The sequence below is a fragment of the Patiria miniata genome, unplaced genomic scaffold (assembly GCF_015706575.1).
Source record: "Patiria miniata isolate m_02_andy unplaced genomic scaffold, ASM1570657v1 HiC_scaffold_11, whole genome shotgun sequence".
NCBI classification, from domain to species: domain Eukaryota; kingdom Metazoa; phylum Echinodermata; class Asteroidea; order Valvatida; family Asterinidae; genus Patiria; species Patiria miniata.
The window spans coordinates 6,722,920-6,745,876 of NW_024037049.1; the positions used below are offsets into that span (position 1 = coordinate 6,722,920).

A 22,957-nucleotide genomic window follows, 5' to 3' on the forward strand; every position below is an offset into this window, starting at 1 on the left:
GGGGGGGGGGGGGTTGGGTGGGTTAAAATAGAACATACAATTTGAAAATCTGTCAGGAGAGAAAAACCTAAACTGTGTTTAAGAGCACATACAGATATCTTTGAATTATACAAGTATCAATGATTGAGTTACATTGGTAACTTAATGCTTAATGTGTAAGTTAATGTGGAGTAATATGACTGCCTTCATCTATTTCAAATGTTATTCCTTCTAAAAGTCAACTAAGGGGAGGGGTAATAGGTTCTCTTGCCCCAATATAAGATTCAAATCAACTTTAATTTGGGAGTAGACCACAAAGAATATAAACCCACCCTTTCATCTTAGAACACATCAATGTCTTGTTAACTCTACTACAGGGTGAGTAAAAAAACATACACAGAATACTTGTTTCAACAACTGTCAACAACTGTAGTACACACATCTTTATTAACAACCCTGCTTAGGCGAAAAATATAATTTATAAAATCCACTTTTGTTCAAAAGATGGGCCTTTAAAGGGACTTTGTTGAATATTTTTAACTTTTAAACTCAAGTTTTATCACTGGTGATGTTTGAAGACAATTGTGACGACAATTCTTGAAAATGCATTTTTGGAAGAAAAAGGTTTCAGGGTCATTGTGATATACTTTGAATGGATTGAGCAATTTAAGTTTTTTTTTTCATCTAAAAGTAGTTTATGAAATTGGCTTTCCAGTCATTATTATTTTTGGTGCTACATATTTTATTAAATATGAAATATATTTTCCGAGGTTTGGGTTCTGCTTTTTTTTTACTCACCCTGTATTATTCAAAATGCCACACAAACTAATGCATACAGTTCATTTCTGCTTAAACACTCTGCATAAAGCACAGGGCAAAATGTAAAATAAATGGTAAACGACCCGACAGGTTTATGATGCAAGAAGACACCTTGGTCACCTTGTGAGAGTGATCATGACAGGGTAGTGAATGTTTTCATCGTATAACTCCTTTCCCTGAATCAGCATCTGAGAGTGGAAAAACCCAAATGCAAGACTTGTTGAAAGATGCAAGGTTAGTTTACAAGCTCACTGTCAAGTCATAAAGAGTTTCGGTTAAAATGCTCTGGTCAATTTATTTGGTCAACCTACATGTATTACATGTTAAATCTGTACGAAGATAAAAAAAATCATTCATGAGTATATGACAGGCACAGCATATTTCATTCTCTTTTTCTTCATTCACCTTTACCAAGTATTGTTACTTCTTTGTGTGTTCATGTTGACAGGATACGCTCATATTTCTTTTTGGTGAGCACAAAAGTCTGGGGGATTATCAAATAGCTGATATTCCCTGGTCAAAAAGTGGGGAATATGTCCCCTATCATATTTCCCTGTACAGTATATAGGATGGGCAAGTTGAACTTGGTTGGTCACCTAGGGGGCACAGCAATACAGACTGTCATACCATAGAGCTACGGACAACAGATCACACGTCTTTTAGACCTAAGCAGTCTATCTAGAACTGGATTAAGGAGAAGCCTAGTATTTTAGAATTGAGTGTCAACACACCTCTTGATGTTTTTGCCATACAAGCTGGTCATACTTGTGGTCAACTTCCACAGTAAATCTTAGCCTGGCAAACTCACAAAAGTCATCCAGTGTCTTCCCTCTTTGCGGTGCAAAGATAGTGGCTACACCCTGGGGTAAAGACAAGTATAAAAACATTGTTCTTGGAAAACACATGCATTTCAATGGCCATCTAAAAGTCTAAATTCGCATGTCAAAGGGAATCTGAGAGCAAGACTGTAGCGAGTGTAGCATCAATGAGTATGACTCCGAGACATGATTTAAGGGATTGGAGTTAAAACAAAGCTTTATAAGACTTTTCAAATTCAAGTGGTAAACCCCCCAGCAAATGTTACTGCTATGTGTGCACTAGTCCTGGCCCAAGACGCCAGTGATCGATAGTGGACGGTGCATAGTGCGCCCTCTAATGGCACAACAATTAGACCAGCAGGCCTACTCGCACTAACGTCTTGGCCATTTCGTTTCAGCGGTTTAAACTTGTTCTTTATTTTCTCCCTAGGATTTCCTAGGGAACCAATCAGCGATCGAGAAAAGGTTCAATGGTTCACCCAACAGTTGTAAAAATACACCCTACGTGCGATGATCAAGCATCATCAATTTCCTAGGGAACCAATTAACGATCGAGAAAAAGGTTGAATTGCTCACCAGACAGTTATAAACCACAACCAATTGCTATCAATTCTATCACGAAGGCCCCCTTCAATGGCAAAAGTATTGTGCTAGTGTTTGTCCAGATAATCTGTCACGGCGCAGTAAAATAGTATGTACGCTGCTTTTGCCAATGAAGGGGCCTTGTGCTTGTATAGTTTTCATCTGCCCAGATTATTCTATAGACACACAACACAGTGCCTTTAAAAGTTAATACACATAGCTAACATGGAGAATATTTGAATGAGAAGAGATCTATTTACTCTGAAAAATTTAATTAAAAACTAAAATTTAATCAGTGTCAATGTAAAAATATTTGGAGTGACATAATCACCTTAGCTTTTAGAAGAACATCAATAGTATCCACCAAATCTCGTCTAAACTGATCAAAGAACAAACTGGAAAAAAATATGAATGAAGCAAAAATGCTAGGAACAGAACATGTTATCTCAGTCAAGCAATTTACAACCAAAACGGTGTTTATATCTTGCAAAAAGAGTTCCAACAAGTGGGTTTAGTATTAGACATACGTATTAAAAACAACAAGTTATAGATGTGTTGGGAACTTAATCATTTTGAGGAAAACATGGAGTCCCTTTTCCCCCCTGATCACTTAAGGAGAATTACAACTTGTTCTTTGGAAAATTGGGTGATTGGGCGTTTGTTTTGTACAGTAGAAATCCGATGCACATACTAGTGTCATGAATTTATTGTAGTGCTGTCAGTCAGCCCCTCAAGTTCGGTCCAGGTTAAGTTCTGTTGAGCAAATAAAACTACCCGGCACTAAAACATGTACACACGCCCAACTAAAACATGTGGAACATGCCAAACTGAACAACTGAGTTTGGTTCTGTTTGGTAGGGTTTAAAAGTGCTATGGGGTGCTACATGTTCTGTAGTGACTGGTTTGCTGTACTTTTTTAGCTAGTCCTTGTTCTCTGTTCACAAATTGTAAATCACCATGTTTGTTGAAACATCTGACATAATGTGGATCATGTTTCTGACTGTGTTAATCATTTTTCATGGCAGTCCAATTCTATCATCATGTGTCTGCCATTTTCTCCTTGCCGGTGTAGCATGAATTTATGTTTTATGAAATACGGACTCATTGATGGTATTGCGCATGCTCATGCATAGATAATTAGGAGAGGGACCGGTCACGTAAGAGGGTTTAACCAATAAAAGGGAAAAGAGTTCGATTTTCATACGAGTCCGATTTTCATATGACACCGGCACTATCCAACACAAATCTCACTCGACTGGAAGAGGAGAGGAATTGCCCCATTACACGTAGTGTGACAAAAGTGCCACAAGGGGATGGAACATTGTGCATCATGGTTGCTGCTTTGTCAAAAATGCTTACAAGGCAGTCAGCCGCCCTGGCGTTGGTCACTCTGATCATAATATGGTGGCCTAGATGCCTAAATAACACCGTAAACTGAAAACACAGGAACCCAGCAAGAAATGTGTGAAGGTCTGGAATGACGATGTTGTGCACACCTTGCAAATGTGTTTTGCCAATCACAGGAACACTCTATTAATTTCAGCTAGCAATGTAAATGAAGCAACACAGACTGTCGACATCTACATAACTTTTTTGAAAATGCTGCTTGATCACAAATGTCAGGCTTTCATGAAAGGTGATCCACACAAATTCAACAGAAATCAAAGAAAGAACAAGGCTCTGTCTCCAAAATGTCACACACAAAAAGAAACGTGAATCATTTTGTTGGTATCTGTGAATGAACCGGACCAGCTTTCCTGCCACTCCAACACCCATGACTGGAGAGATCAAATGAAAGGACACCTTTCTGCCCTTTATTGTGTTCAAGAACAGTCCATCATTATCACCACCAGGGAGGTTGAGAAGCAGCTGAAGAAGTTGAACCCTCCTAAGCCAACTGGACCTGACAAGATCAGTGGCAGGGTGCAACTGTAATAACACAAACTAGCTTCTCCAGTTTTCTAGATTATTTCAACAATTTGTAGCAGTGTTGAAGTTGAGTGTATCACAAGTCCTTACAAGTCCTCCAGTCTCAATTCAAGTCACAAGCAATTCAAAAGAATTGTAACAAAGGCATTTCTTTGTTTCTGTTCATCCCCTGTTTCCTGTGACTGGACTTGTGATTTAATAATGAAATGACTTGTGATGGACTCAACTACAACACTGGGGTAAGGAGCCTGCTAGCTGAGTCTCCCACTCATACACAATAATGGGGGAACCAAGGTTGAGACACCACAGGAGCAGGCTCAATAAAACTCTTGTTTGCAACATAGTCGCACCATCAATCTTACCAATCAGCAGATATCACGTGATCAAAGTGGCCATTCAGATCTTCAAATGTTTGTCTCTGGTTCCATTTCAATTCCCTGCATAAAGGAATGCAAATGATCCAGGATAATCATACGTGACCTTACGGTTATTAAAAAAAGTGTGCTATACTAAAGGGGGGGGGGGGGGATCCGCAAAATGTAACAAAACAATATTTGATATACCTGGTGCATTTGAATTGTTCTTGGTAAATGTACTGCTTGTATCAATAGCCATTTCAAGATTTGTTTTTGCATCAAAAGGCAAGCTCTAAAATACTCATACAAGAGGCACTCAGTAGGAATCTACTATGATCACAATTCAGGGAATTACAGTAGACCATTTCTGACTGGAGGATGTTAGCAAACAAATGTCTGTTTACAGACTTAGAAGGCATGTTGAATGGTAATCATGGGGAATGGTACCTTGGGGGACATTCCCATAGCTGCCAACATTTCAAAATCCCAATTAGTAATCAACCCGCGCGGTCATTTTCAACTGCTCGTTTTATCAAAAGCTTTACCAACATCGAGTACAGGTACATGGTTTACATGTACACATACATGTGCATACCCTTCTTCTTGTGAATAATAATGTAATGTAGGCCAAAAGATAATTTAAAAAAAAAAATAATAATTATTTTTTTTTTTTTTTAAATTAATTTTTTTTAATGTCTGTATTTGTTTGTTGGAGTCAAATAAATAATAACAATAATAAAATATGCGCATATTTTTTTGAAGATGCATGCTATCGATGTGGAGTTTCGAGTTCGTATCAATGTTTTTACTAGTCCGAGTAACTTGGACCCAACTTATCGCCTTTTTTAACATTTGGACATGGTCTGGCGATAGTGGGGTCCAAGCTAATACCGCGACCTGGACAACACCGTCCCAAAAACCAACATTTTCCAACAAAAAACATCAGATTTCACCTTCAAAACGGCCTCCAAATTACTAGATATGCCACCTGAGGTACAAGTAGACATCGATAATTAAGATGGTTGTACTGAAGTTTACTTACGATCCGGAAAAAAAGTGAAATTTTCCGTTCATTTCGGAGAGCTCCCCTCGCGATCTTGAACACGTTAAATTCCCGATCGTGTTTAATGTTTGAACGACGCGATTTCTTCTACATGCCCAGCGTACATTCGATGGTCCCCGTATCCCGAGTGCGATTCCGTTACCGAGCGCGCACGATGCATCGATTATGATAATGATCACGTTTGTAAACACATGCATGTGCATTTCGAACTGTAAAAGGGAATCGGAAACCAGCTTGAACTGGTATCCGCCATAAAAGCTGTGCTAGTTCCCGACTCCCTATTATCGTTTGAAATGCACATGTGTTTACAAACGTGATCCAGTCTACTCATTATCATAATCGATGCATCTCGCGCGCTCAGTAACGGAATCGCACTCGGTATATACACAGGGACCATCGAATGTACGCTGGGCATGTAGAAGAAATCGCGTCGTTCAAACATTAAACACGATCGGGAATTTAACGTGTTCAAGATCGCGAGGGGAGCTCTCCGAAATGAACGGAAAATTTCACTTTTTCCCGGATCGTAAGTAAACTTCAGTACAACCATCTTAATTATCGATGTCTACTTGTACCTCAGGTGGCATATCTAGTAATTTGAAGGCCGTTTTGAAGGTGAAATCTGATGTTTTTTGTTGGAAAATGTTGGTTTTTGGGACGGTGTTGTCCAGGTCGCGGTATTAGCTTGGACCCCACTATCGCCAGACCATGTCCAAATGTTAAAAAAGGCGATAAGTTGGGTCCAAGTTACTCGGACTATGTTTTTACACACAATGATTTAGGGCCACCGTCATGACCGTATGCAATAGAAATATCCCGCCAACATACCTTGCAAACGCATGCTGATTTATCTTTTCTGGACGTTGTGACAAACTCAAACTGTAATACCAATTATTCCAACCATACTCTTATTAAATTCCATGATTAAATCTGGCACTGATGGGTCTCATCCTGGCAATAAGCGACTAAATGTGCTCACGATCGTCACTGAAAAGTACTCACATACAGTACACACAACCACACATCCACGAGATGCACACAAATGACACACCATTGAAAAATAGTTTTAGTCTGGTCCTCAAGTACTCCACTGCGCACACTGCATTGATGTCTATCAGGTGCTTGACTGCATTCTTATTAGACTTGTCACCAGTCCATCCATTATCGCGACATTTCGCCAGAAGTTTTCGGTCAAAAACGATACTTTACAAGTATTTTTTTTTTCATTAGGTAGAAAATGGGAAATTCGTAATGTTTTAGTGGCAAATCGTATTTTCGTAATTTAACAAACAATTCGTAATAATTACGAAAAATTAGTAACAGTTGGCAGCTATGCATTCCCATAGGGTTGTGCACAACATTTTTCCAACTTTAAAGCCAGAGTCCATCATTTGCAGCTATCCAAAAAGTACCTGGCGTAATTATTGTTGAAAAGCATACTTGGTTGAAAGATAGTAAGGGGACTAAACTCCCTGTGAAATTATTCTTTCTGGCAAGCTGTCATTTTGAAGAAATCAAAGAAAGAATGCCTTTCCAACAGTGCTTCTTAAGAAGCACCGTAGGAAATTCAAATTAGTAGTTCGTTTTGTTATTCGGCGAAGTATGCGCAAGCATTGGCACGATGCACACGTGTGCGCGGTTGCTATAATTCGTCAGATCAGTGCGCGACATCGCGTAGCTGCAATTGGCTAGTGAGAACGTGTCTTGGACGCTGGATTCAGGCCCAATTCAAAACACAATTCAGCATCTTTTGATTTGAAATCGAGATCCTAGAATGTTGTTTTTCTCGAAAAATGCAGCTGGTTAGTTGTTCAGCATCCTTCTTCAAATACTGTGCACTTTTGTTGCTTCAAACAAACAAAATGCACAAATTACAAATGATGGACTATACATTTAATATCCCCTATAACCCCAATTTCCCTTATCCTACCCCCACAAATTCTAGCATATTTACGTTTTGGACCATGAGCAAACAATCTAGCCTATTTGCGACATTAAAATTTTGCCTCTAAATAGGAATTTTGACATTAGGGAGACATTGAAATGTCTCCTTAATGTCTGGTGTTTCCCTAAGGTATAACTTATGATGAACAATGTCTCCTTAAGGGTACATTAACAGGAATACTGTCAGTCAGTCAGTCATTATAATGTACACATCACTTTACCTTGCTGCAACACTTGTGTGACCAAACTTGGAGCTATTTTCAGCAAGCACTTCTTTCACATCTATTGTTCAACTGGTTAATGAAAACAAAAGTCTTCTGATAAAATTTGAATTTATTTTACAGAAATGTTGACAGATAATAATAAAAAAATAAGTTGAGTTTGTTTGACCCTGAAAACAAAGTGAGAGGTGACCTTGCACAATTTACCAGGCACGTTTTACCTCACATTTCACAGAAAGTAAAATTCAATCAAGCTCTAAACATTTCTGTTCATAAATCTTGAGTTGATCCTCCTGTTACAAAGTTAGCAGAGAAATCAATTTTGGCGTGATTTTCCGATTATATTTTAAAGTGCACAGTGAGCCCTTTGAAAATGCGCCCAAAAATAAGAAAATGATTTTTTGACCAACTTCTATAGTTGGGTATGTGAAAAGAGATAATAATGGTTTATCAGAAGTTTTCAACTTTAAAGAAATTATTAAATGTTAACTTGGGATCTTCGGAGAAGTGGGCCACGTTAGGGAACACTCGGCCGATTTTGTGCCCAATTTCCGGATGCCACCGTTTTTTAATTTAGGACTCAATTTCATGACACTGAAATTATTAACAAAGGTTCAAGAGCAAGCATTATGAAGGTAAAAGTACCAGTATTTTGAATGAATTTGAAGTTTGGCAACACTGCATGAGGAAAGTCGGAGGAAACGTGGAAGTGCATCACCACTATACCCCTCCCAAAAAGAATTAACACCTGAGCATTTTCATTAGTTCACAAATGCCGAACACATGTAATGAATAAGCTCACATTTTCTGAGTACAACCTCTCTTAAATACTAGAGAATAAAGGTTGATATTTATATAACAATTATGATTCTTTTAAGAGATCACAAAGTCAGGGATTTACAGTTGACTGGAGGACGTTAAGCAATCATGGATGGTTTAAAAGTGTTGACAAACTATTTATTATGGGAGACAAAACATGCTAATGATGCTTAAATGTTTGGGTTGTCTGTCAGTTGCCAGTCAGTATGACGTCACAGGTGATATGGTCTACATTGGAGGCAAAAGGATACTTTGGACTGATGTTTGATTTCCATCAGTCAGTAGTACCTCAGCAGCATCTGAGCACACAGCAACCTGAAGACACAATACAAGACACATTCAAACAAAACACATCAAAGAAATTGCCCAAACTTATTTTAAAACAAATCCTCTCTCATCAAAGGATCGCATTTAATGAAGCCTCTAAATTCACTCAGTTAATTGTGTTAAACACCCACTCAACAAAAACATGTTACCACCAAAATATTACACGACATACACTGATTTTAACTAATTCTGTTTGTTTTAACTCAACATGAAGTTCTTCAGCAACATTTTGTGCAGAGCAGCTCTACTAGACATATTAACCCCTGTGCCATTTTTATAAATGTCTTCATTACCTTGGTTTAAATTGAAGGATAAATGAACATCCCTGAATGTTTTCTATATCACTCACCTGACACATCTGATTTAAGAAACCCCAGAAATCATGAAGGTATACTTACTGCAATACCCGCTAAGCATGTCATGCCTCCTCCAAGTTCACACAGTCTTTGGTTTCTGTGACAAACCAACACAGTCAACAGTATAAGAACCAGTAAGGTATTAAACTTGAATGTTTCTTAAGAACTAAATGTAAGTTTAAGGCTTGATAAAATAAATACAACACCAAGAAATCATCACAAGAAGTTGAATATGGAAGTCCAACAATCATGCTCATTTAAGTGGAGTAAACTGAACTATGGTTATCCATAGTTTGATCTCAAACTTACTCATAATCGTTTTGGTGGATTTGCAAAAGGATTACATGTAAGCTTAGCAGCACAATACTTAAATAAGGGAATAAGTACATGTGAGTATGTGTTTGAACTGCCTGGGGGCCTGCAAGCGGATAATGGCCTATTCATACATACATTTTTAGTCAAAAAGTCACACACACAAACAAAATTCACATATTTACAAAATTCAACAATTTTACTTCATGTTTTGTGAAACACCCCACTCGCCATGTCTATGGTATATGCATTGCATGCGTAGTGCTAAATATCTCACGCGCGGACTGTGCAACATATATGGCCCAGAATGCAGCGGTGTCAGCGGTTTCAAACCATCCATGTGACAGTCTCTCGGCAAATAGGAATTCTGTCTTAGGTACTAATGAATACTAAATAAAAATGTGCACTTTACCTGGTAAGGTACTTACTTAAATAATTCAGCATTCTTCATGCAGTGGAAGGCCAAAACCTCTTCTGATGGCCATAAACCTACAATTCAACAAAGCTGTTATAATTAGTAATTTAAGGTATGTGGGGACATTTGCTTTTTGTGTGTGATTTTTTGTTTGAAGCAACAAAATTGCTCAAAATCTTAAGAAGTGTGCATAACAACTACCTGTAACTGGCTGAAGTTTCACCTCAGTGGATACTTTACATTTTGAGAAATAGAGAAAATGTATGCACAATTTTTGGGGTCTTGTAACTGGATTCGATTGCTAACGCAAGTAAAAACTGTGCTAGGAGGCACATATTCTATACCACCTTCAATGATTTTTTTTTTTCGAATGATACCATGTCAGGCAAGCAGAACCATATCAGGTGAAACATTAACTTGAAATTTATTATTATTTTTTTTTAGAAAAGGATGAGTGGCACATTGTTAAAAATGAGTCATTAAATTAAAAATATTTATCAGACAAAATTGGGCAAACATTTGGCGGTTTATTCAAGACTTTCTGTCAAACCGTTGCTACCACTGGAAAAGCAAGAAACTTACACACATTTCCTGTATTGTTAAAGCCAATGAGTTCACCAGCTGAGAAACTGTTTGAAAGATGTCTGTAATGAAATAGAGAAATCATATCACAATCGGAGAGAAAATATTAGGAAATAGCAGCTTGTAAATCAGTCACTTATCACTCATGATCAAGAGAAAAAGCTGTAGTACATTCAGATATGTGGGGAGAAGGTTGATAAGGACAGACTGTCCACACGTTATTATTCTCACCTAATATTGACATTTATTTGACTATGATGTGGACAGGTGTACTCTTCCCATCTGTGTCCCCCTTGAGCTGACTTGCCTGGAAGTTGATTGGTTGAGAATAAGCCAAATGTTGAGAATCTACGAATGGACACCAAGTTGACCGGGTCAGACTCTGTACACTGCTTCTGTAGGATCGCCTGTAAGTCAAAGAATAATGTCAAAAATAAACCAAGGAGACTAGGGAGGTAAGTGAAAGCATTCTTTGTTTTAATAGGCCAAACACCTCACCAACTGGTTCTGAACAATAGTTTCATATTTTCCGATTAAATAATTCCCAAACCACTGTATTTTTACATTTATTTCACTTTGTAACCATTACTAATTGAAAATTTACTTGTGGACACTTTTCAAACTACTCCTTGATAAAAAGTTTCCATCCAACTTTGTAAAGCATATTTTGTCCGCAAAATCAGTAACGTAATAGCAAAATAGTGTCTGTCAGCATATGCCACCAACAGCCCTTCTCATGGCTACATTTCACAAAACCTCCCTGAAATGATACAAAATAAAAACTTGAGCAAAATTATTCCGTCATTGTTGTTCGGAAACTTTAATTCATCTAAAAAAAAGAGGTTTGTCTAGTTTTTATTCCGTGGCATTTTATGGTGATGATGTCAAAGCACACTCTTCCTCTCCGGCGCACTTTTCAAGATTGGATTTGAATTGATTAACTATTGTTTATGATATTATAGAGAAAGATATTACTGATTTTCATCAGAATTGTGGTTTGCCTTAGTTTGGTTTTTCGAATGGAATAGAAACTTGGCTTCTGTTCCCATGTTAGTATTTTCAGCTAAGAGAGAAAAACAAATGTTGAATCAGTAAAGATAATTAAAGAGTTATCTTCTGTTTTTTTTTTTTTCTTTCTCTGAAACAGTGTTAAAACCAAGGAAAAAAAAAAAAATCCTCCAAAGCCACTGATTACAATGAAGAAAATGAAATCTACTTAATTAAACCATTGCTATGACGTCACACTATTGTTAAAAGTGTTGATTCGGATCTACAAATCGCTTACACTGGTCACAAAGTGTGGATTCGGAACGACGAATCTTTAGTAAAGTGTGGATTCAGAATTACGAATCCACACTTTGAACATGTCGGAAAATAAATTGTTCTCCATAATGAGCCTGAATAGGACCGTCTGTTTGAAAATTTGCTTTCCGAAAATTACCATTGCATCTTTACACACTGTCAGATTCTCCGCCGTCACTGCAAAATCTACTTTTAGTCAGAAAAAAAATCGTCGTCTGAACTATCCATTTTGAGGTAAGGAGCCTATAGACACAAAATGACATGGTTGTACGGGTGTGGCGATACACATGCTAAACACGCCAGGAAAAAATGTTGCAACCTGCCGCCACCTCCGCGCTTGTATACAAAGTATTTCCCAACACAATTGGAAACATTTCTCAGTCTCAGATTCATGTCTTATCGTCATTTTTGCAACAAATTAACCTCATTGAGATGATATATGAAGAAAAAAGTGGCGTCAGGTTGCAACATTCCTTCCAATATTTCTGTTGACGCAATGGTTGAAGTCGAAGAATACACTCGCAAGTGTGGATTCTTAATTAACAAATTCACTCGGCGCTTCGCGCCTCGTGATTTCTTAAATTACGAATCCACACTTTCTCGTGTATTCTCCTTAACATAAAAAGAACGATTCAATTAAAAACATAAAAGTAAAGAAAACTATTAAAAGAAAAAAAAATGCGTGGGGGGGAGGGGTGTAATTTTTTATTCCCAGGATGGTTAGGGCCAAGTCTTGAATAATTCAGTAGTTTCGATCAGGCCAGTATGTTTATTCATGAGAACAGAACAATGATATCAAGAGCATTGTTGTTAATTAGTCAATCAGTTATATTAAAGCATTTTAAAGTACAGTCGTCGTCCAGCTACGATCATACAAAGATCCCTGATTCCAATCCACATCGTCGCTACTCATTTTTATTGACTTTTTTCTTCTCTAAATCTATAGTTGAGATAATTTTAACTTAGGGGAAAAAAGAGAACGAGAACCTAGGCTAAGTAAGATTTGAGGCTTTGCATGGTGGAGATACTAAATAATGAAAGGTTTGCGGAAACACCATGTGCGAATAATTTCTCAACTAAGAGAATGGTTCTGAAAAGAACCAGAGGTATAAACCAGAGGTATAAACCAGGTTACAACCAGGTTAGGTTGTATGAACGGACGTCAATTTGGCGTTCTAAACTCATCAACAACTTAACCTTCCTCAAGCGATGCCGCGACTCTAAGATAACTCCTGCCGGTCTGCGTATCCGCGATCCCATACACAATAACCGGTCGGATGACATCCTCCGGAGAGCCAGCTCTGCCCTCATCCGAGAACGCATCTCCTTCACCAGACTACAACTCGCCATCCAAGGACCCCTTGGGGTCTCTTTGCCAAGGACCCCACTCAATGCACTGTTGCTGACAATTATAATAGGCTAAAACAAACCTTGCTCAAGTCCAGGGATGAAAATATTCCCAGTAAGACATCCCGCCCATCCAATAGTCTCCCCTGGGTTACCAAGAACATTAGGAAACTGATCAAAAAGCGAGATAAGCTCCATAAAAAAGCGAAAAAATCTCAACTACCTGCTGACTGGGAAAACTTCCGTGAAGCTCGTCGCTCTGTGAAAAAGATCTTCAAGAAAGCAGAGTCCGACTACATCAAGAATAGTATTGATGATTTGGAATCAGACCAGCGTCCCTTCTGGAAATACATTAGAAGCAAGCGTGTGGATAGCTCAACCATCCCAACCCTGAAAAAGGATGATCAGCTTTTAATTTCAGACTATGAAAAAGCCGATGCTCTCTCTGACCATTTCAACTCCGTCTTCACAATTGAAAGAGACAATGCCATTCCATTCACATCAAGTAAATACCCTGCCATGGATGATATCATCATCAGAAGTGACGGGGTCCTCAAACTTCTCCAGAACCTTAATATCAGCAAAGCTGCTGGTCCTGATGAGATGACCGCCCGAATGCTGAAAGAAACAGCGGAGGAAATTGCTCCGGTCTTAGCATCCTTGTTTCAGCAATCTCTCGATGCGGGGACTCTCCCAGACGACTGGCTCCTAGCTAATGTTACAGCTCTATTTAAAAAAGGATCTAGAGCAAGTCCCGAGAATTACCGCCCCATTTCCTTGACCGCCATCATGTGCAAACTGTTAGAACATATATTACATTCTCAAATCAGCAAGCATTTTGATAAACATAACATTCTGTCACCACTGCAACATGGTTTCCGTAAGGGACATTCATGTGTTACTCAGCTCATCCAGGTTGTTAATGATTGGATGGAGGGAATTGACAACACACAGCAAACTGATGCCGCAATATTAGATTTTACTAAAGCATTCGACTGTGTCCCCCACGAAAGGCTTAAATCAAAACTGCATTATTACGGTATTAGAGAAAACACTCTCAACTGGATTAGCATGTTTCTGACACAACGACAACAACGGGTAATCATCAATGGAGAAACTTCCAAATGGAACCCAGTAATTTCAGGAGTCCCACAGGGAACTGTATTGGGGCCATTATTGTTCTTGACATATATCAATGACATCACAGACACAATCCAGTGCAACATACGACTGTTCGCTGATGATTGCATCTTATACACCACCGTAGCCAGTGATGAGGATTGTGATAAACTCCAGAAAGACCTTGATCATGTGTGTCAATGGGCTTCCAAGTGGCAAATGACCTTTAACCCCAAAAAGTGTAACACCATGTCCGTGGGACTAAAGAGGTCCAAGATTCATCACAACTACACCATGCTTGGAGAAACCCTTGAGCAAGTTCAAGAGCACACATACCTTGGAGTGACAATATCGGATAACCTCTCCTGGGAACCAAATTATCGGCGCACCGTTAGCAAAGCAAATAAAATCCTTGGTCTTCTTCAAAGAAATATGCACCAATGCAGCATAGAAACCAAAGCCAAAGCATACAAGGCCCTCGTTCGACTTCACCTCGAATATGCTGCCACAGTCACCGACCCCTACCAAGCTAAATACATTCAGATGTTGGACAAAGTTCAAAGAAGGGCGGCACGTTTTGTGGTCAACGATTATCGCCGTAAATCTAGCTTCACCAAAATGATCCAAGATCTGGAGTGGGAAAGTCTGGCAGAAAGGCGCCAGAATGCCCGATTAAGCCAGTTCTACCTTATTCAGAAAGGGGCATCTCCAGTGACATCCAACAAGCTTCAACTTAGAGACAACAATCATTCAAGCCGGCACTTCACAGCTGACGCATACAACATCATCGTATCCAGAACTGATAAATACAAGAACTCATTCTTCCCTAGAACCATCCGTGATTGGAATAGGCTACCCCTTGACATTACTACACGACCGACCCTTGTTAATTTTAAAGCTGCCCTCACGAACTAGACATCGTCTACACCCCGCGGCGTCATGGAACTTTTAGTTCTGTTGCCGTGTACCAAGTGATGATGATGATGATCCTCGACCAGCAGATCACCGACAGATCAACTGACAGAACCAGTCCACTTCGACAGGATTTGTTCTCTCACTACTTCTTCTAGCCAGTTTGTGTTCTCCACCACTCGTAAGAAACAACTTAGGAAATTCTACCGCCTGGAACGCAAGGAACGGAATACTCCGACTCCTTTCCACCGTAACCGTAGCCCGCCAACTGGATCTCCTATATCCTGGCGTCGTCCATCTCGCCTACATAGCCCGCCAACTGGATCTCCTATATCCTGGCGTCATTCTTCTCGCCCGCGTAACCTGCCATCTGGATCTCCTCACCGATCCAGTTCTGGCATCCAAGATGCATACGGGAAGCCATCGAGATCCGACATCGAGTTTCACCTCAACGACATCTGGCTCCCACTCAGGCTGCTCCCACTTCTCCAGACTGATGGGTCTCCTATACCCTAGGTCCTCAGCTACCACCTTAGACTGATGGGTCTCCTATACCCTAGGTCCTCCCTCTACTGACACTGCAACCCCACTGTTTCACTTCAGTGGGCACCAAGCTTGCTCTAGGTCCCGTCTACTTGGCATCCTCACAGGATGCAACTTCACACTTCATTGATTTCGCCTTTTGCTACTTAAGCATTCACTTTCTTAGAGTTTAGGCACTCTCCTGAAGACGGTCAGAGCATACTGACCGGAACGTCGAGTTTATACCTCTGGTTCTTTTCAGAACCATTCTCTTAGTTGAGAAATTATTCGCACATGGTGTTTCCGCAAACCTTTCATTATTTAACCTATGCTAAGACAAGTGTCTTGCAATGATTTAAAGGAAAAACTGGGCGATCATGTAGTGTAGGGCCCGGTTCCTATAAGGGAACAAAATCCACATTAAAATTATTGGACCTATCAAACTAGTTGGCGACATTCTCATTAAACAGGTATGTCATAGATAGAGGACAGGGTATTGATTTTTTGAGGGAAATTTGGAGGTAAAATGACGATGACAGCGCAGCGACAACACACGACCCGAAATTAAAGATGGCGATCACCACGCGATGTACCGTGAGCACGCACGGTGCGCTGAATCGCAAGGCACAAACCACACTGGAAAATTGTGATTTCTACCCTAAGAATCTGTTCAAAATTGCAAAACGGGCGTCATTAGAATTGAGAAAAGTCTGCTTTTGATTGTAAGGTGATTTTTGAGTAATAAAAAACATTTTTGACTCTAATTTGATCACAAAAAAAACAGGGGCCCTACACTTCACGATGGCCAAAAACTGAATTATGCATGACATTACCTCTAACCCTCCCGGGAAAAAAAAATACGCGTGCGGGGCTCGATCTGGGACCTCGCACACAGTAAATGTTTAACTAAACAAGCTGAAGCGTTCTGGTTGGGCGGGCAGTTGTAATTTTGGGATATACATAACATGTCAATTCGCAATGGTGTTGTTGAAAATGCAATGCCGTTACTTAAGTCATGTAGGTCCTAGGCCTAACTTGTTAATGTAAGTAACGATAGCAGTTGAAAATTTTGTTACGGCTGCCTAGTGTTTTATTAATAATGGTTTTATAGTGTTTCAATATTCCTTGAAATGTACCCAATATTGCATATTCATATAGAGGAGATGATTTTTGATTTATGACCAAAAGCCAACTGACACTATCCCTAGCTTAGTAGCTAGCTAGTGAGACAGGCCAGTGCAGTTCCTCGTACTTTGCTTTTGACCAACCATGGAGCTGTGTTTATAGCTCCATGGACCAACTATACCCTGACGTCTTCCTGCGAGAATGAACGAAAACTTTGCGATTATTACCAAAGGCCAGCCTACAGTCACTGAGTCGGTGAGTACTGTAATGTGGAATCTGGCGCACAGATGCTTACATTTTTCAGAATCTTCCAGCGATGTTTGCTCTTTTTCTCATCAAGTGTCCGTTTATTCATTGTTGTGTCTGAGTACGTAGGACTTTCCATTTCCGTTTCGTACAATGTATACGAATTATTTAAGGCAAGACCAAATACGCTGCGACGAATATATTGTGACGGCTTATTTCTAAGTTATGTGCATTTATTATAGAATGTCTGCTATAAGTATAACTAGAGGGCGCTATTCGCATGCATTATTTGTAATGTGTATGTTTGTTACATTTTTTCGAGGGACGTGTAGGAGATCGAGAACCCCGCACAATTTGGGTACCTTTTCTAATTCTGAGATTGAGAAGGTTTCTTTTATTCCAAAATGGTGAAATTGACTTCTGCAGCCTTTTTGCCAGCCTTATTTATCATCAGACCTCCTACGCGCTCCTACATCATACATGTCCTATTTCTTCGCACTCGCCTTTGCAAGGCATGCATCCTAAAAAATGACATAAAATCACTGGGATCGTATCTTTTGATGCACGAACTTTAACCAGCAGCCGAAAAAAATTTGGAAATTGAAGGCTTTATACTGGCAATTCAGGCAAAAAATGAAAAACATAGGCATTTTACAGCTAATTGCCAAGTACAAATGCAGGCAGATGCGACACCGGGCCTGCAGAAGTTGAAAATATAACTGAAAGGTGACATTTCTTGGTCTTCTAATATCTTCAGACTTCAGTATTATAGTTATGCGCCTATCCATTGTTCCCCCCTCCCCCCCCCCCCCCCCGGGCTGCCCCACCCAAGACGTGGGGATTGTCACTTTTGAAGTGACAAAATCCCCACCCCTCGGGCAAAATTTAAGTGACAATCTCCGACCATGCCCCGACATAGATACGTGGGATGCACAAGTAAATGCATTTCCATGTAGAATGCCAATGGTAAAACAATGTAATTTGAGTGACCAAAATCCCCACCCTTGAGCATGAAAAACGTGACCAAATCCCGGCATCTGGGGGGGGGGGGGCATTTGATAGGCGCATTAATATGTCGTAGATAAGACTTTGCAGTTTCTACAAGGGTGTAAAATTTACCGTGCAACTAAAACGACACATTTCTTATATCATTTTGGATTTTTTTTGTGTCATAAAGTTTGAAATCCGACATCTTAAAAACTGTCTCTGTTGATTGGGATGATCAGAATAACAATATCATTGGGATCTTCATTTAATAGGTAAATACATGTATGTATAAAATCAATTTTTGTCAATATGTAAATAGAGGCCTTTGTTTAAATCTCCAAAATGGGATATTAGAAATAATCTTGAAATTACGAAAAGTGTATTGGCATTGAAAAAAGAAAGGAAAAAGAAAGAAAATATGTTTGAAAAGCTCAGGAAATATATTTTTCTAAAGCCAACCAACTAAGTTATTAAAAAAAAAAACTATATTGAGTTACGTGACCCAGACAGCACATATTTTTCATGAAGCGTCCCTTGCGCAGAATTAGGTAGGATTTCTTTTCTACAATGCCAAACCTGCACGCTTTGGAATTCCCCGCTTGCTTTGTCAATCGGTACGGTGGATGATCGTATGCCAACAATACAAGTTTTGTTGAGGAAAAGAGGGGTTGCTTTGCTATTTTTTAAGCTACTTGGTTGCAAAGCCTTATCTGCGCAGAAATAGGAGGATCGAGGATATAACTACTTATTTATTAGTCCGAGTAACTAGGACTCTACGAATCGCCTTTTTTAACATTTGGACAAAGTCGGGGATGTCCAAATGTTAAAAATGGCAATTCGTAGAGTCCTAGTTTATACTAGGACTGTAAGCAGTTTTTAGTTTGGAAAGAATGTTGCAACCTGACTCCTCTTTTTCCTTCATAATAAATCATCTCAATAAATAAAGGTTGCAAAAATGTCGAAAAGACATGAATCTGAGACCAGGAAACATTTCCAGTTTTGGGGTGCAGGTCAACTCGGTCCCAAACCAACTCGGTCCGCGTCAACTTGGTCCCAAGTCAACTCGGTCCCAGGTCACCTCGCGCCTCGTTCTCTATGGAAGATATTCACCTGGTTAATAAGCAGGAAAAATTAAAGGTAGAGTAGATCATTTGCATCTATCCAAAAAGTAACTGACATTGTTGAAAAGCTTTAATACCTGGTTTAAAGATGGTAATTGGCACTAAACTCATTGTGAATATTCTTTCTGGTATGCTGTCATTTTGAAGAAAACAATAAAAGAAGGCTATTTCCAAAGATGTGTGAAGTGACACATTTTTGGAAATTTCCGTAAGTAGTTGGTTTGTAATTCGGCAAATCCATGAATGGGTGTGCGCAAGCATTGACAAACGCACACATGCACGCGGTTGCTGTTAAAACTTATATTATTTGTCAGTTCTGTGCGTGACATTGGGTAGCTTCAATCGGCTGAATCGGAATGTGTCCTGGACGCTTTGACTCGGCAACTTTTGAATTAAAACTGCGATCCTAGAATATTGTTTTCAAAGAAAATATAACATTCATAGAGCTAAAACTTCATCATGTTAGTTGTTAAGCACCCTTCTATGGATTTTGAACACTTTTGTGGCTTCCAACGAAAACAATTCCCAAATGACAAAATGATCTACCCTACCTTTAAATTTCATACCTCTAGAAGTCTCGTTGTCCTGTAATTTTCAGGCAAAATTAGTAGAAAGTTTGTATAAAAAAAAATGAAATGAATTTTTTTTTAGGTCATGGGTCATGCATGTTTGACCTTTGATTTGTCCTGCTCATTTACCAGGTAAGTAGCTTCTCCATAGTGATTATGAAGTGAAGAAACAGTCTTAATTTCTAATTCTGCAAACACAACTTAACAGGATATGTAGCATGAATTGGTGTGTGACTCGAGTCAATTCGGAGGAAGTCCAGTATTTGAGCCATGTACAGTTATGGGGCTAGCCTGTAAGTTTGGACTGTTGCAGCTATGGTAGAGGCCATTGCTATAGTTAGGGCATAGTCCATTATTGTAAGTGAATTTTCATTTTGTTACAGGAATATGAACCTTTAACCACACAATTTTTTTCCAATTGACTTTGAATCCTTATTAACCACACAATTTCTGCCAATTGGCTTAGTAAATGTTGTCATGACTAGTTTATGAAGTTATACATGAAGGCTGAGGATTTAATAGTACACTGCTCGGGAATGGAGAAGTTTTGATTACAAATGTCTGGGAAAATGACAACTATTATTTTGCATTTGTATTCATTGTAAACCCACAGATGCACTGGTGATAAACGAAGGCTATCCATCACATTTCAAGGCATAAGTGTCAACTTCTGGATGAAAGTGCGGAATCATGGTGCAGATAGCTGTGCTGGGCTGTGGCCTAATGGGCGGCAAGATAGCAGGTACAAAATACAAACTAAAGACAATACTGTGGGGGTGCTTCAGTGAGGAAAGAATATTCTGTCATTACTGTGGTGGTTTTGTACAAATTCTATGGGGATTGTATCTGTTAACAACTTATGCATTTCAGTCCCAAGCTGTATATGTATACATAAAAATGTAAAAAAAAAGTGGTATTAATAGGGCTGTCTCAATGATGTGACTTGGCCTACATCCGGGTACAGGAAAGTCAGCATCGCCATTGTATTAGGCAAAGATTGTATAGCAAGGCGCTGTGTAGTCCAATGGCTACGGTGTTTGACTTGTGTGCTGCGGTACATGGCTTCAAACCCTGAACATGGTGCTTGTGCTCTTGGGCAAGGCACTCCACCCAGGAGTAAATGAGTACCTGTGAAGGTAGAGACCAAATTGAACTGCTGCAGAAAAAAATGGTCCCATTCCTGATGAACAGGGATAATAATTGTGATGCGCATTTGATCATATTCATATTCATATGAAATTTGCGCAATATAAATGCATGAATTATTATTATTCTAGCACCGTGTTCAGTAGGTAGTAGGCAAGCCTTCAAAGCTGTGATGGATAGCAAAAACTGAGAAAAACGCGGAGCCAACAGCCAGTGCTGGTTTGGCACAAATATTACAATCATACATGGTACAGGTAGTGACTATATGTCATTTGATAAGGAATTCACGGTTATTTCATGTGAAAATAAGCCCCATTGTCAGTTTACAATGGACGATGTGGTTGTTAAGACCCCCGTCACACTTATTCGGAATCAGCATGAATCAAGCAGAACCAGTCGGAATGAAGAATTTTCAAAATTCGTGCCATATTCGGGAGGGAATTTCAAATTGACCAAGCTTTGTAAGAATGCCGTTCGAATACTTAGAATGCGCTTCGAACCCGCCTCGAATGATGGATAGCAAAAACTGAGAAAAACGCGGAGCCAACAGCCAGTGCTGGTTTGGCACAAATATGACAATCATACATGGTACAGGTAGTGACTATATGTCATTTGATAAGGAATTCTGAGTACTCGCCTTCACAGGTACTTGCACAATCTGGGTGTATTAGCTCTCGAATGTAGCTGGAATGTAGTTGGAATACAGTAGGAATATTTAGAATGCTGTTAGAATGCAGTCAGAATATTTAGAATGCACTTCGATTGCTGCCCGAATACCGCTCCAAGTCTGGTTGGAAGGTGCATGCCTCGAATGCTGTACGAATTCACCTCGAATGCAGTCGGAACGCTCCCGGAATGGCCACTGAATATGGTTGGAACGTCCAAGAGTTCAAACAGAATGCAGCTCGAATATTTAGAATGTACTTCGAATGGTCCCCGATAGGGTATAAAATGCTGCCGAATCTAGCATTTTCATCAGTCTCAGCCCAACCATCACAGAGTATGGACCCCCTGGACCATATTGCTTTGCTCCAGATTGCTGTCCTCCAGCTGGCCGCGTTTTTATGCGATTTGGCGTATTCTGAATTACGTCCGGACTCATTCGAGGGCCAATCGGGACGTTCCGATTGCATTCAAGCCGCATTCGAGCGGCAATCGAAAGATTCGGATGGCATTCGAAGTGCATTCCAGCTGAATTCTTTTAATATCGAAATAGATTCCGTCAGCAATCGAGATGCATTCGAGGTGCATTCCGGCTCATTCGAGGCGCATTCGGGACATTCTGGTAGGATTTGAAGTGGCTTGGCCTTTCGATTCTCCCTCGAATGCGATCAGAATGTTTCGAATGCTGTTGGAATGCCGTAAGAATATTTAGAATGCAGTCAGAGTGCAGTTAGAATACACTTCGAATTCTGTTCGATATTTCTCCACTTCGAATGCACCTCGAAAGTTTTGAGCATGAGCAAAACATTCGGGCCGGCCACAAGAATGGGCCCGAATATTTGGAATGCACTCAGAATTCAGTCAGAAGTTTTAGAATGCACTTCGAACATCCAGGAATATACAAAGAATTTTCATTCCGACGGCATTCCAGCTCATTCCGCCTCTAGTGTGACTAGGGTATAACCAAATGCTTGCCTACTGCAATGGTAGCCGATCACAGGGAAACCGGAAGGCCAAGTGGTACTTTGATGTCATACGATTGGAACATATTCTCTGCATTCTGAGTAAGGGTGTGCATTTATGGGTAGAATGGGAATCAGGTAACCGTAAAAGAAACCCAACCCCAAAATTGTAATCTCGGAAGTTGCTGTACAGATTGTGCATAAAGGTCCGTAGAATAATACCACACCGGTGCATCAATACAGCAAGATACAAGTGTACAGCAAGCTCAATGCAAGGTGTAAATTGCTTTTTCGCAAGCGTCATCAATGTGAATCTGTTGTTTTTCCATGCAGCTTGACATTCAAAACCTTCTTTTTCATTGTTTGAGAATTTACTAATTAATATATAGAGTTGGTTACTGGTACTTGATTCCA

General features: G+C 39.6%; 2 protein-coding genes across 10 annotated transcripts in view; one reads left to right on the top strand and one right to left on the bottom strand.

Moving 5' to 3' along the window:
* On the bottom strand, window positions 1-17,355 carry LOC119743323 (calmodulin-lysine N-methyltransferase-like). 3 transcript variants are annotated; one of them, XM_038219730.1, is made up of 11 exons: window positions 17,145-17,355; window positions 10,754-10,929; window positions 10,523-10,584; window positions 9,954-10,014; window positions 9,256-9,310; window positions 8,782-8,845; window positions 7,712-7,772; window positions 4,490-4,564; window positions 2,530-2,593; window positions 1,530-1,658; window positions 1-986 (listed from the first exon to the last, which is right to left on the bottom strand). In XM_038219730.1, exons 1-11 carry the CDS (start codon window positions 17,232-17,234, stop codon window positions 915-917), a joined length of 909 nt encoding a protein of 302 aa, XP_038075658.1. In that variant the 5' UTR covers window positions 17,235-17,355; the 3' UTR covers window positions 1-914. The 3 variants fall into 3 exon arrangements, with proteins under 3 accessions (XP_038075658.1, XP_038075663.1, XP_038075669.1); XM_038219735.1 differs by lacking the exon at window positions 17,145-17,355 and adding an exon at window positions 16,861-16,991; XM_038219741.1 differs by lacking the exon at window positions 17,145-17,355 and adding an exon at window positions 11,964-12,177.
* The window catches only part of LOC119743276 (3-hydroxybutyryl-CoA dehydrogenase-like), a 22,185-nt gene continuing 16,195 nt past the window's right edge, over window positions 16,968-22,957 (top strand). The window contains exons 1-2 of one of the 7 annotated variants that reach the window (XM_038219700.1): window positions 16,968-17,104; window positions 20,386-20,514. In XM_038219700.1, the coding sequence (XP_038075628.1) occupies window positions 20,463-20,514 (52 nt within the window). In that variant the 5' untranslated portion in view covers window positions 16,968-17,104; window positions 20,386-20,462. The other 6 variants (XM_038219694.1, XM_038219707.1, XM_038219681.1 and 3 more) reach the window with 6 other exon arrangements.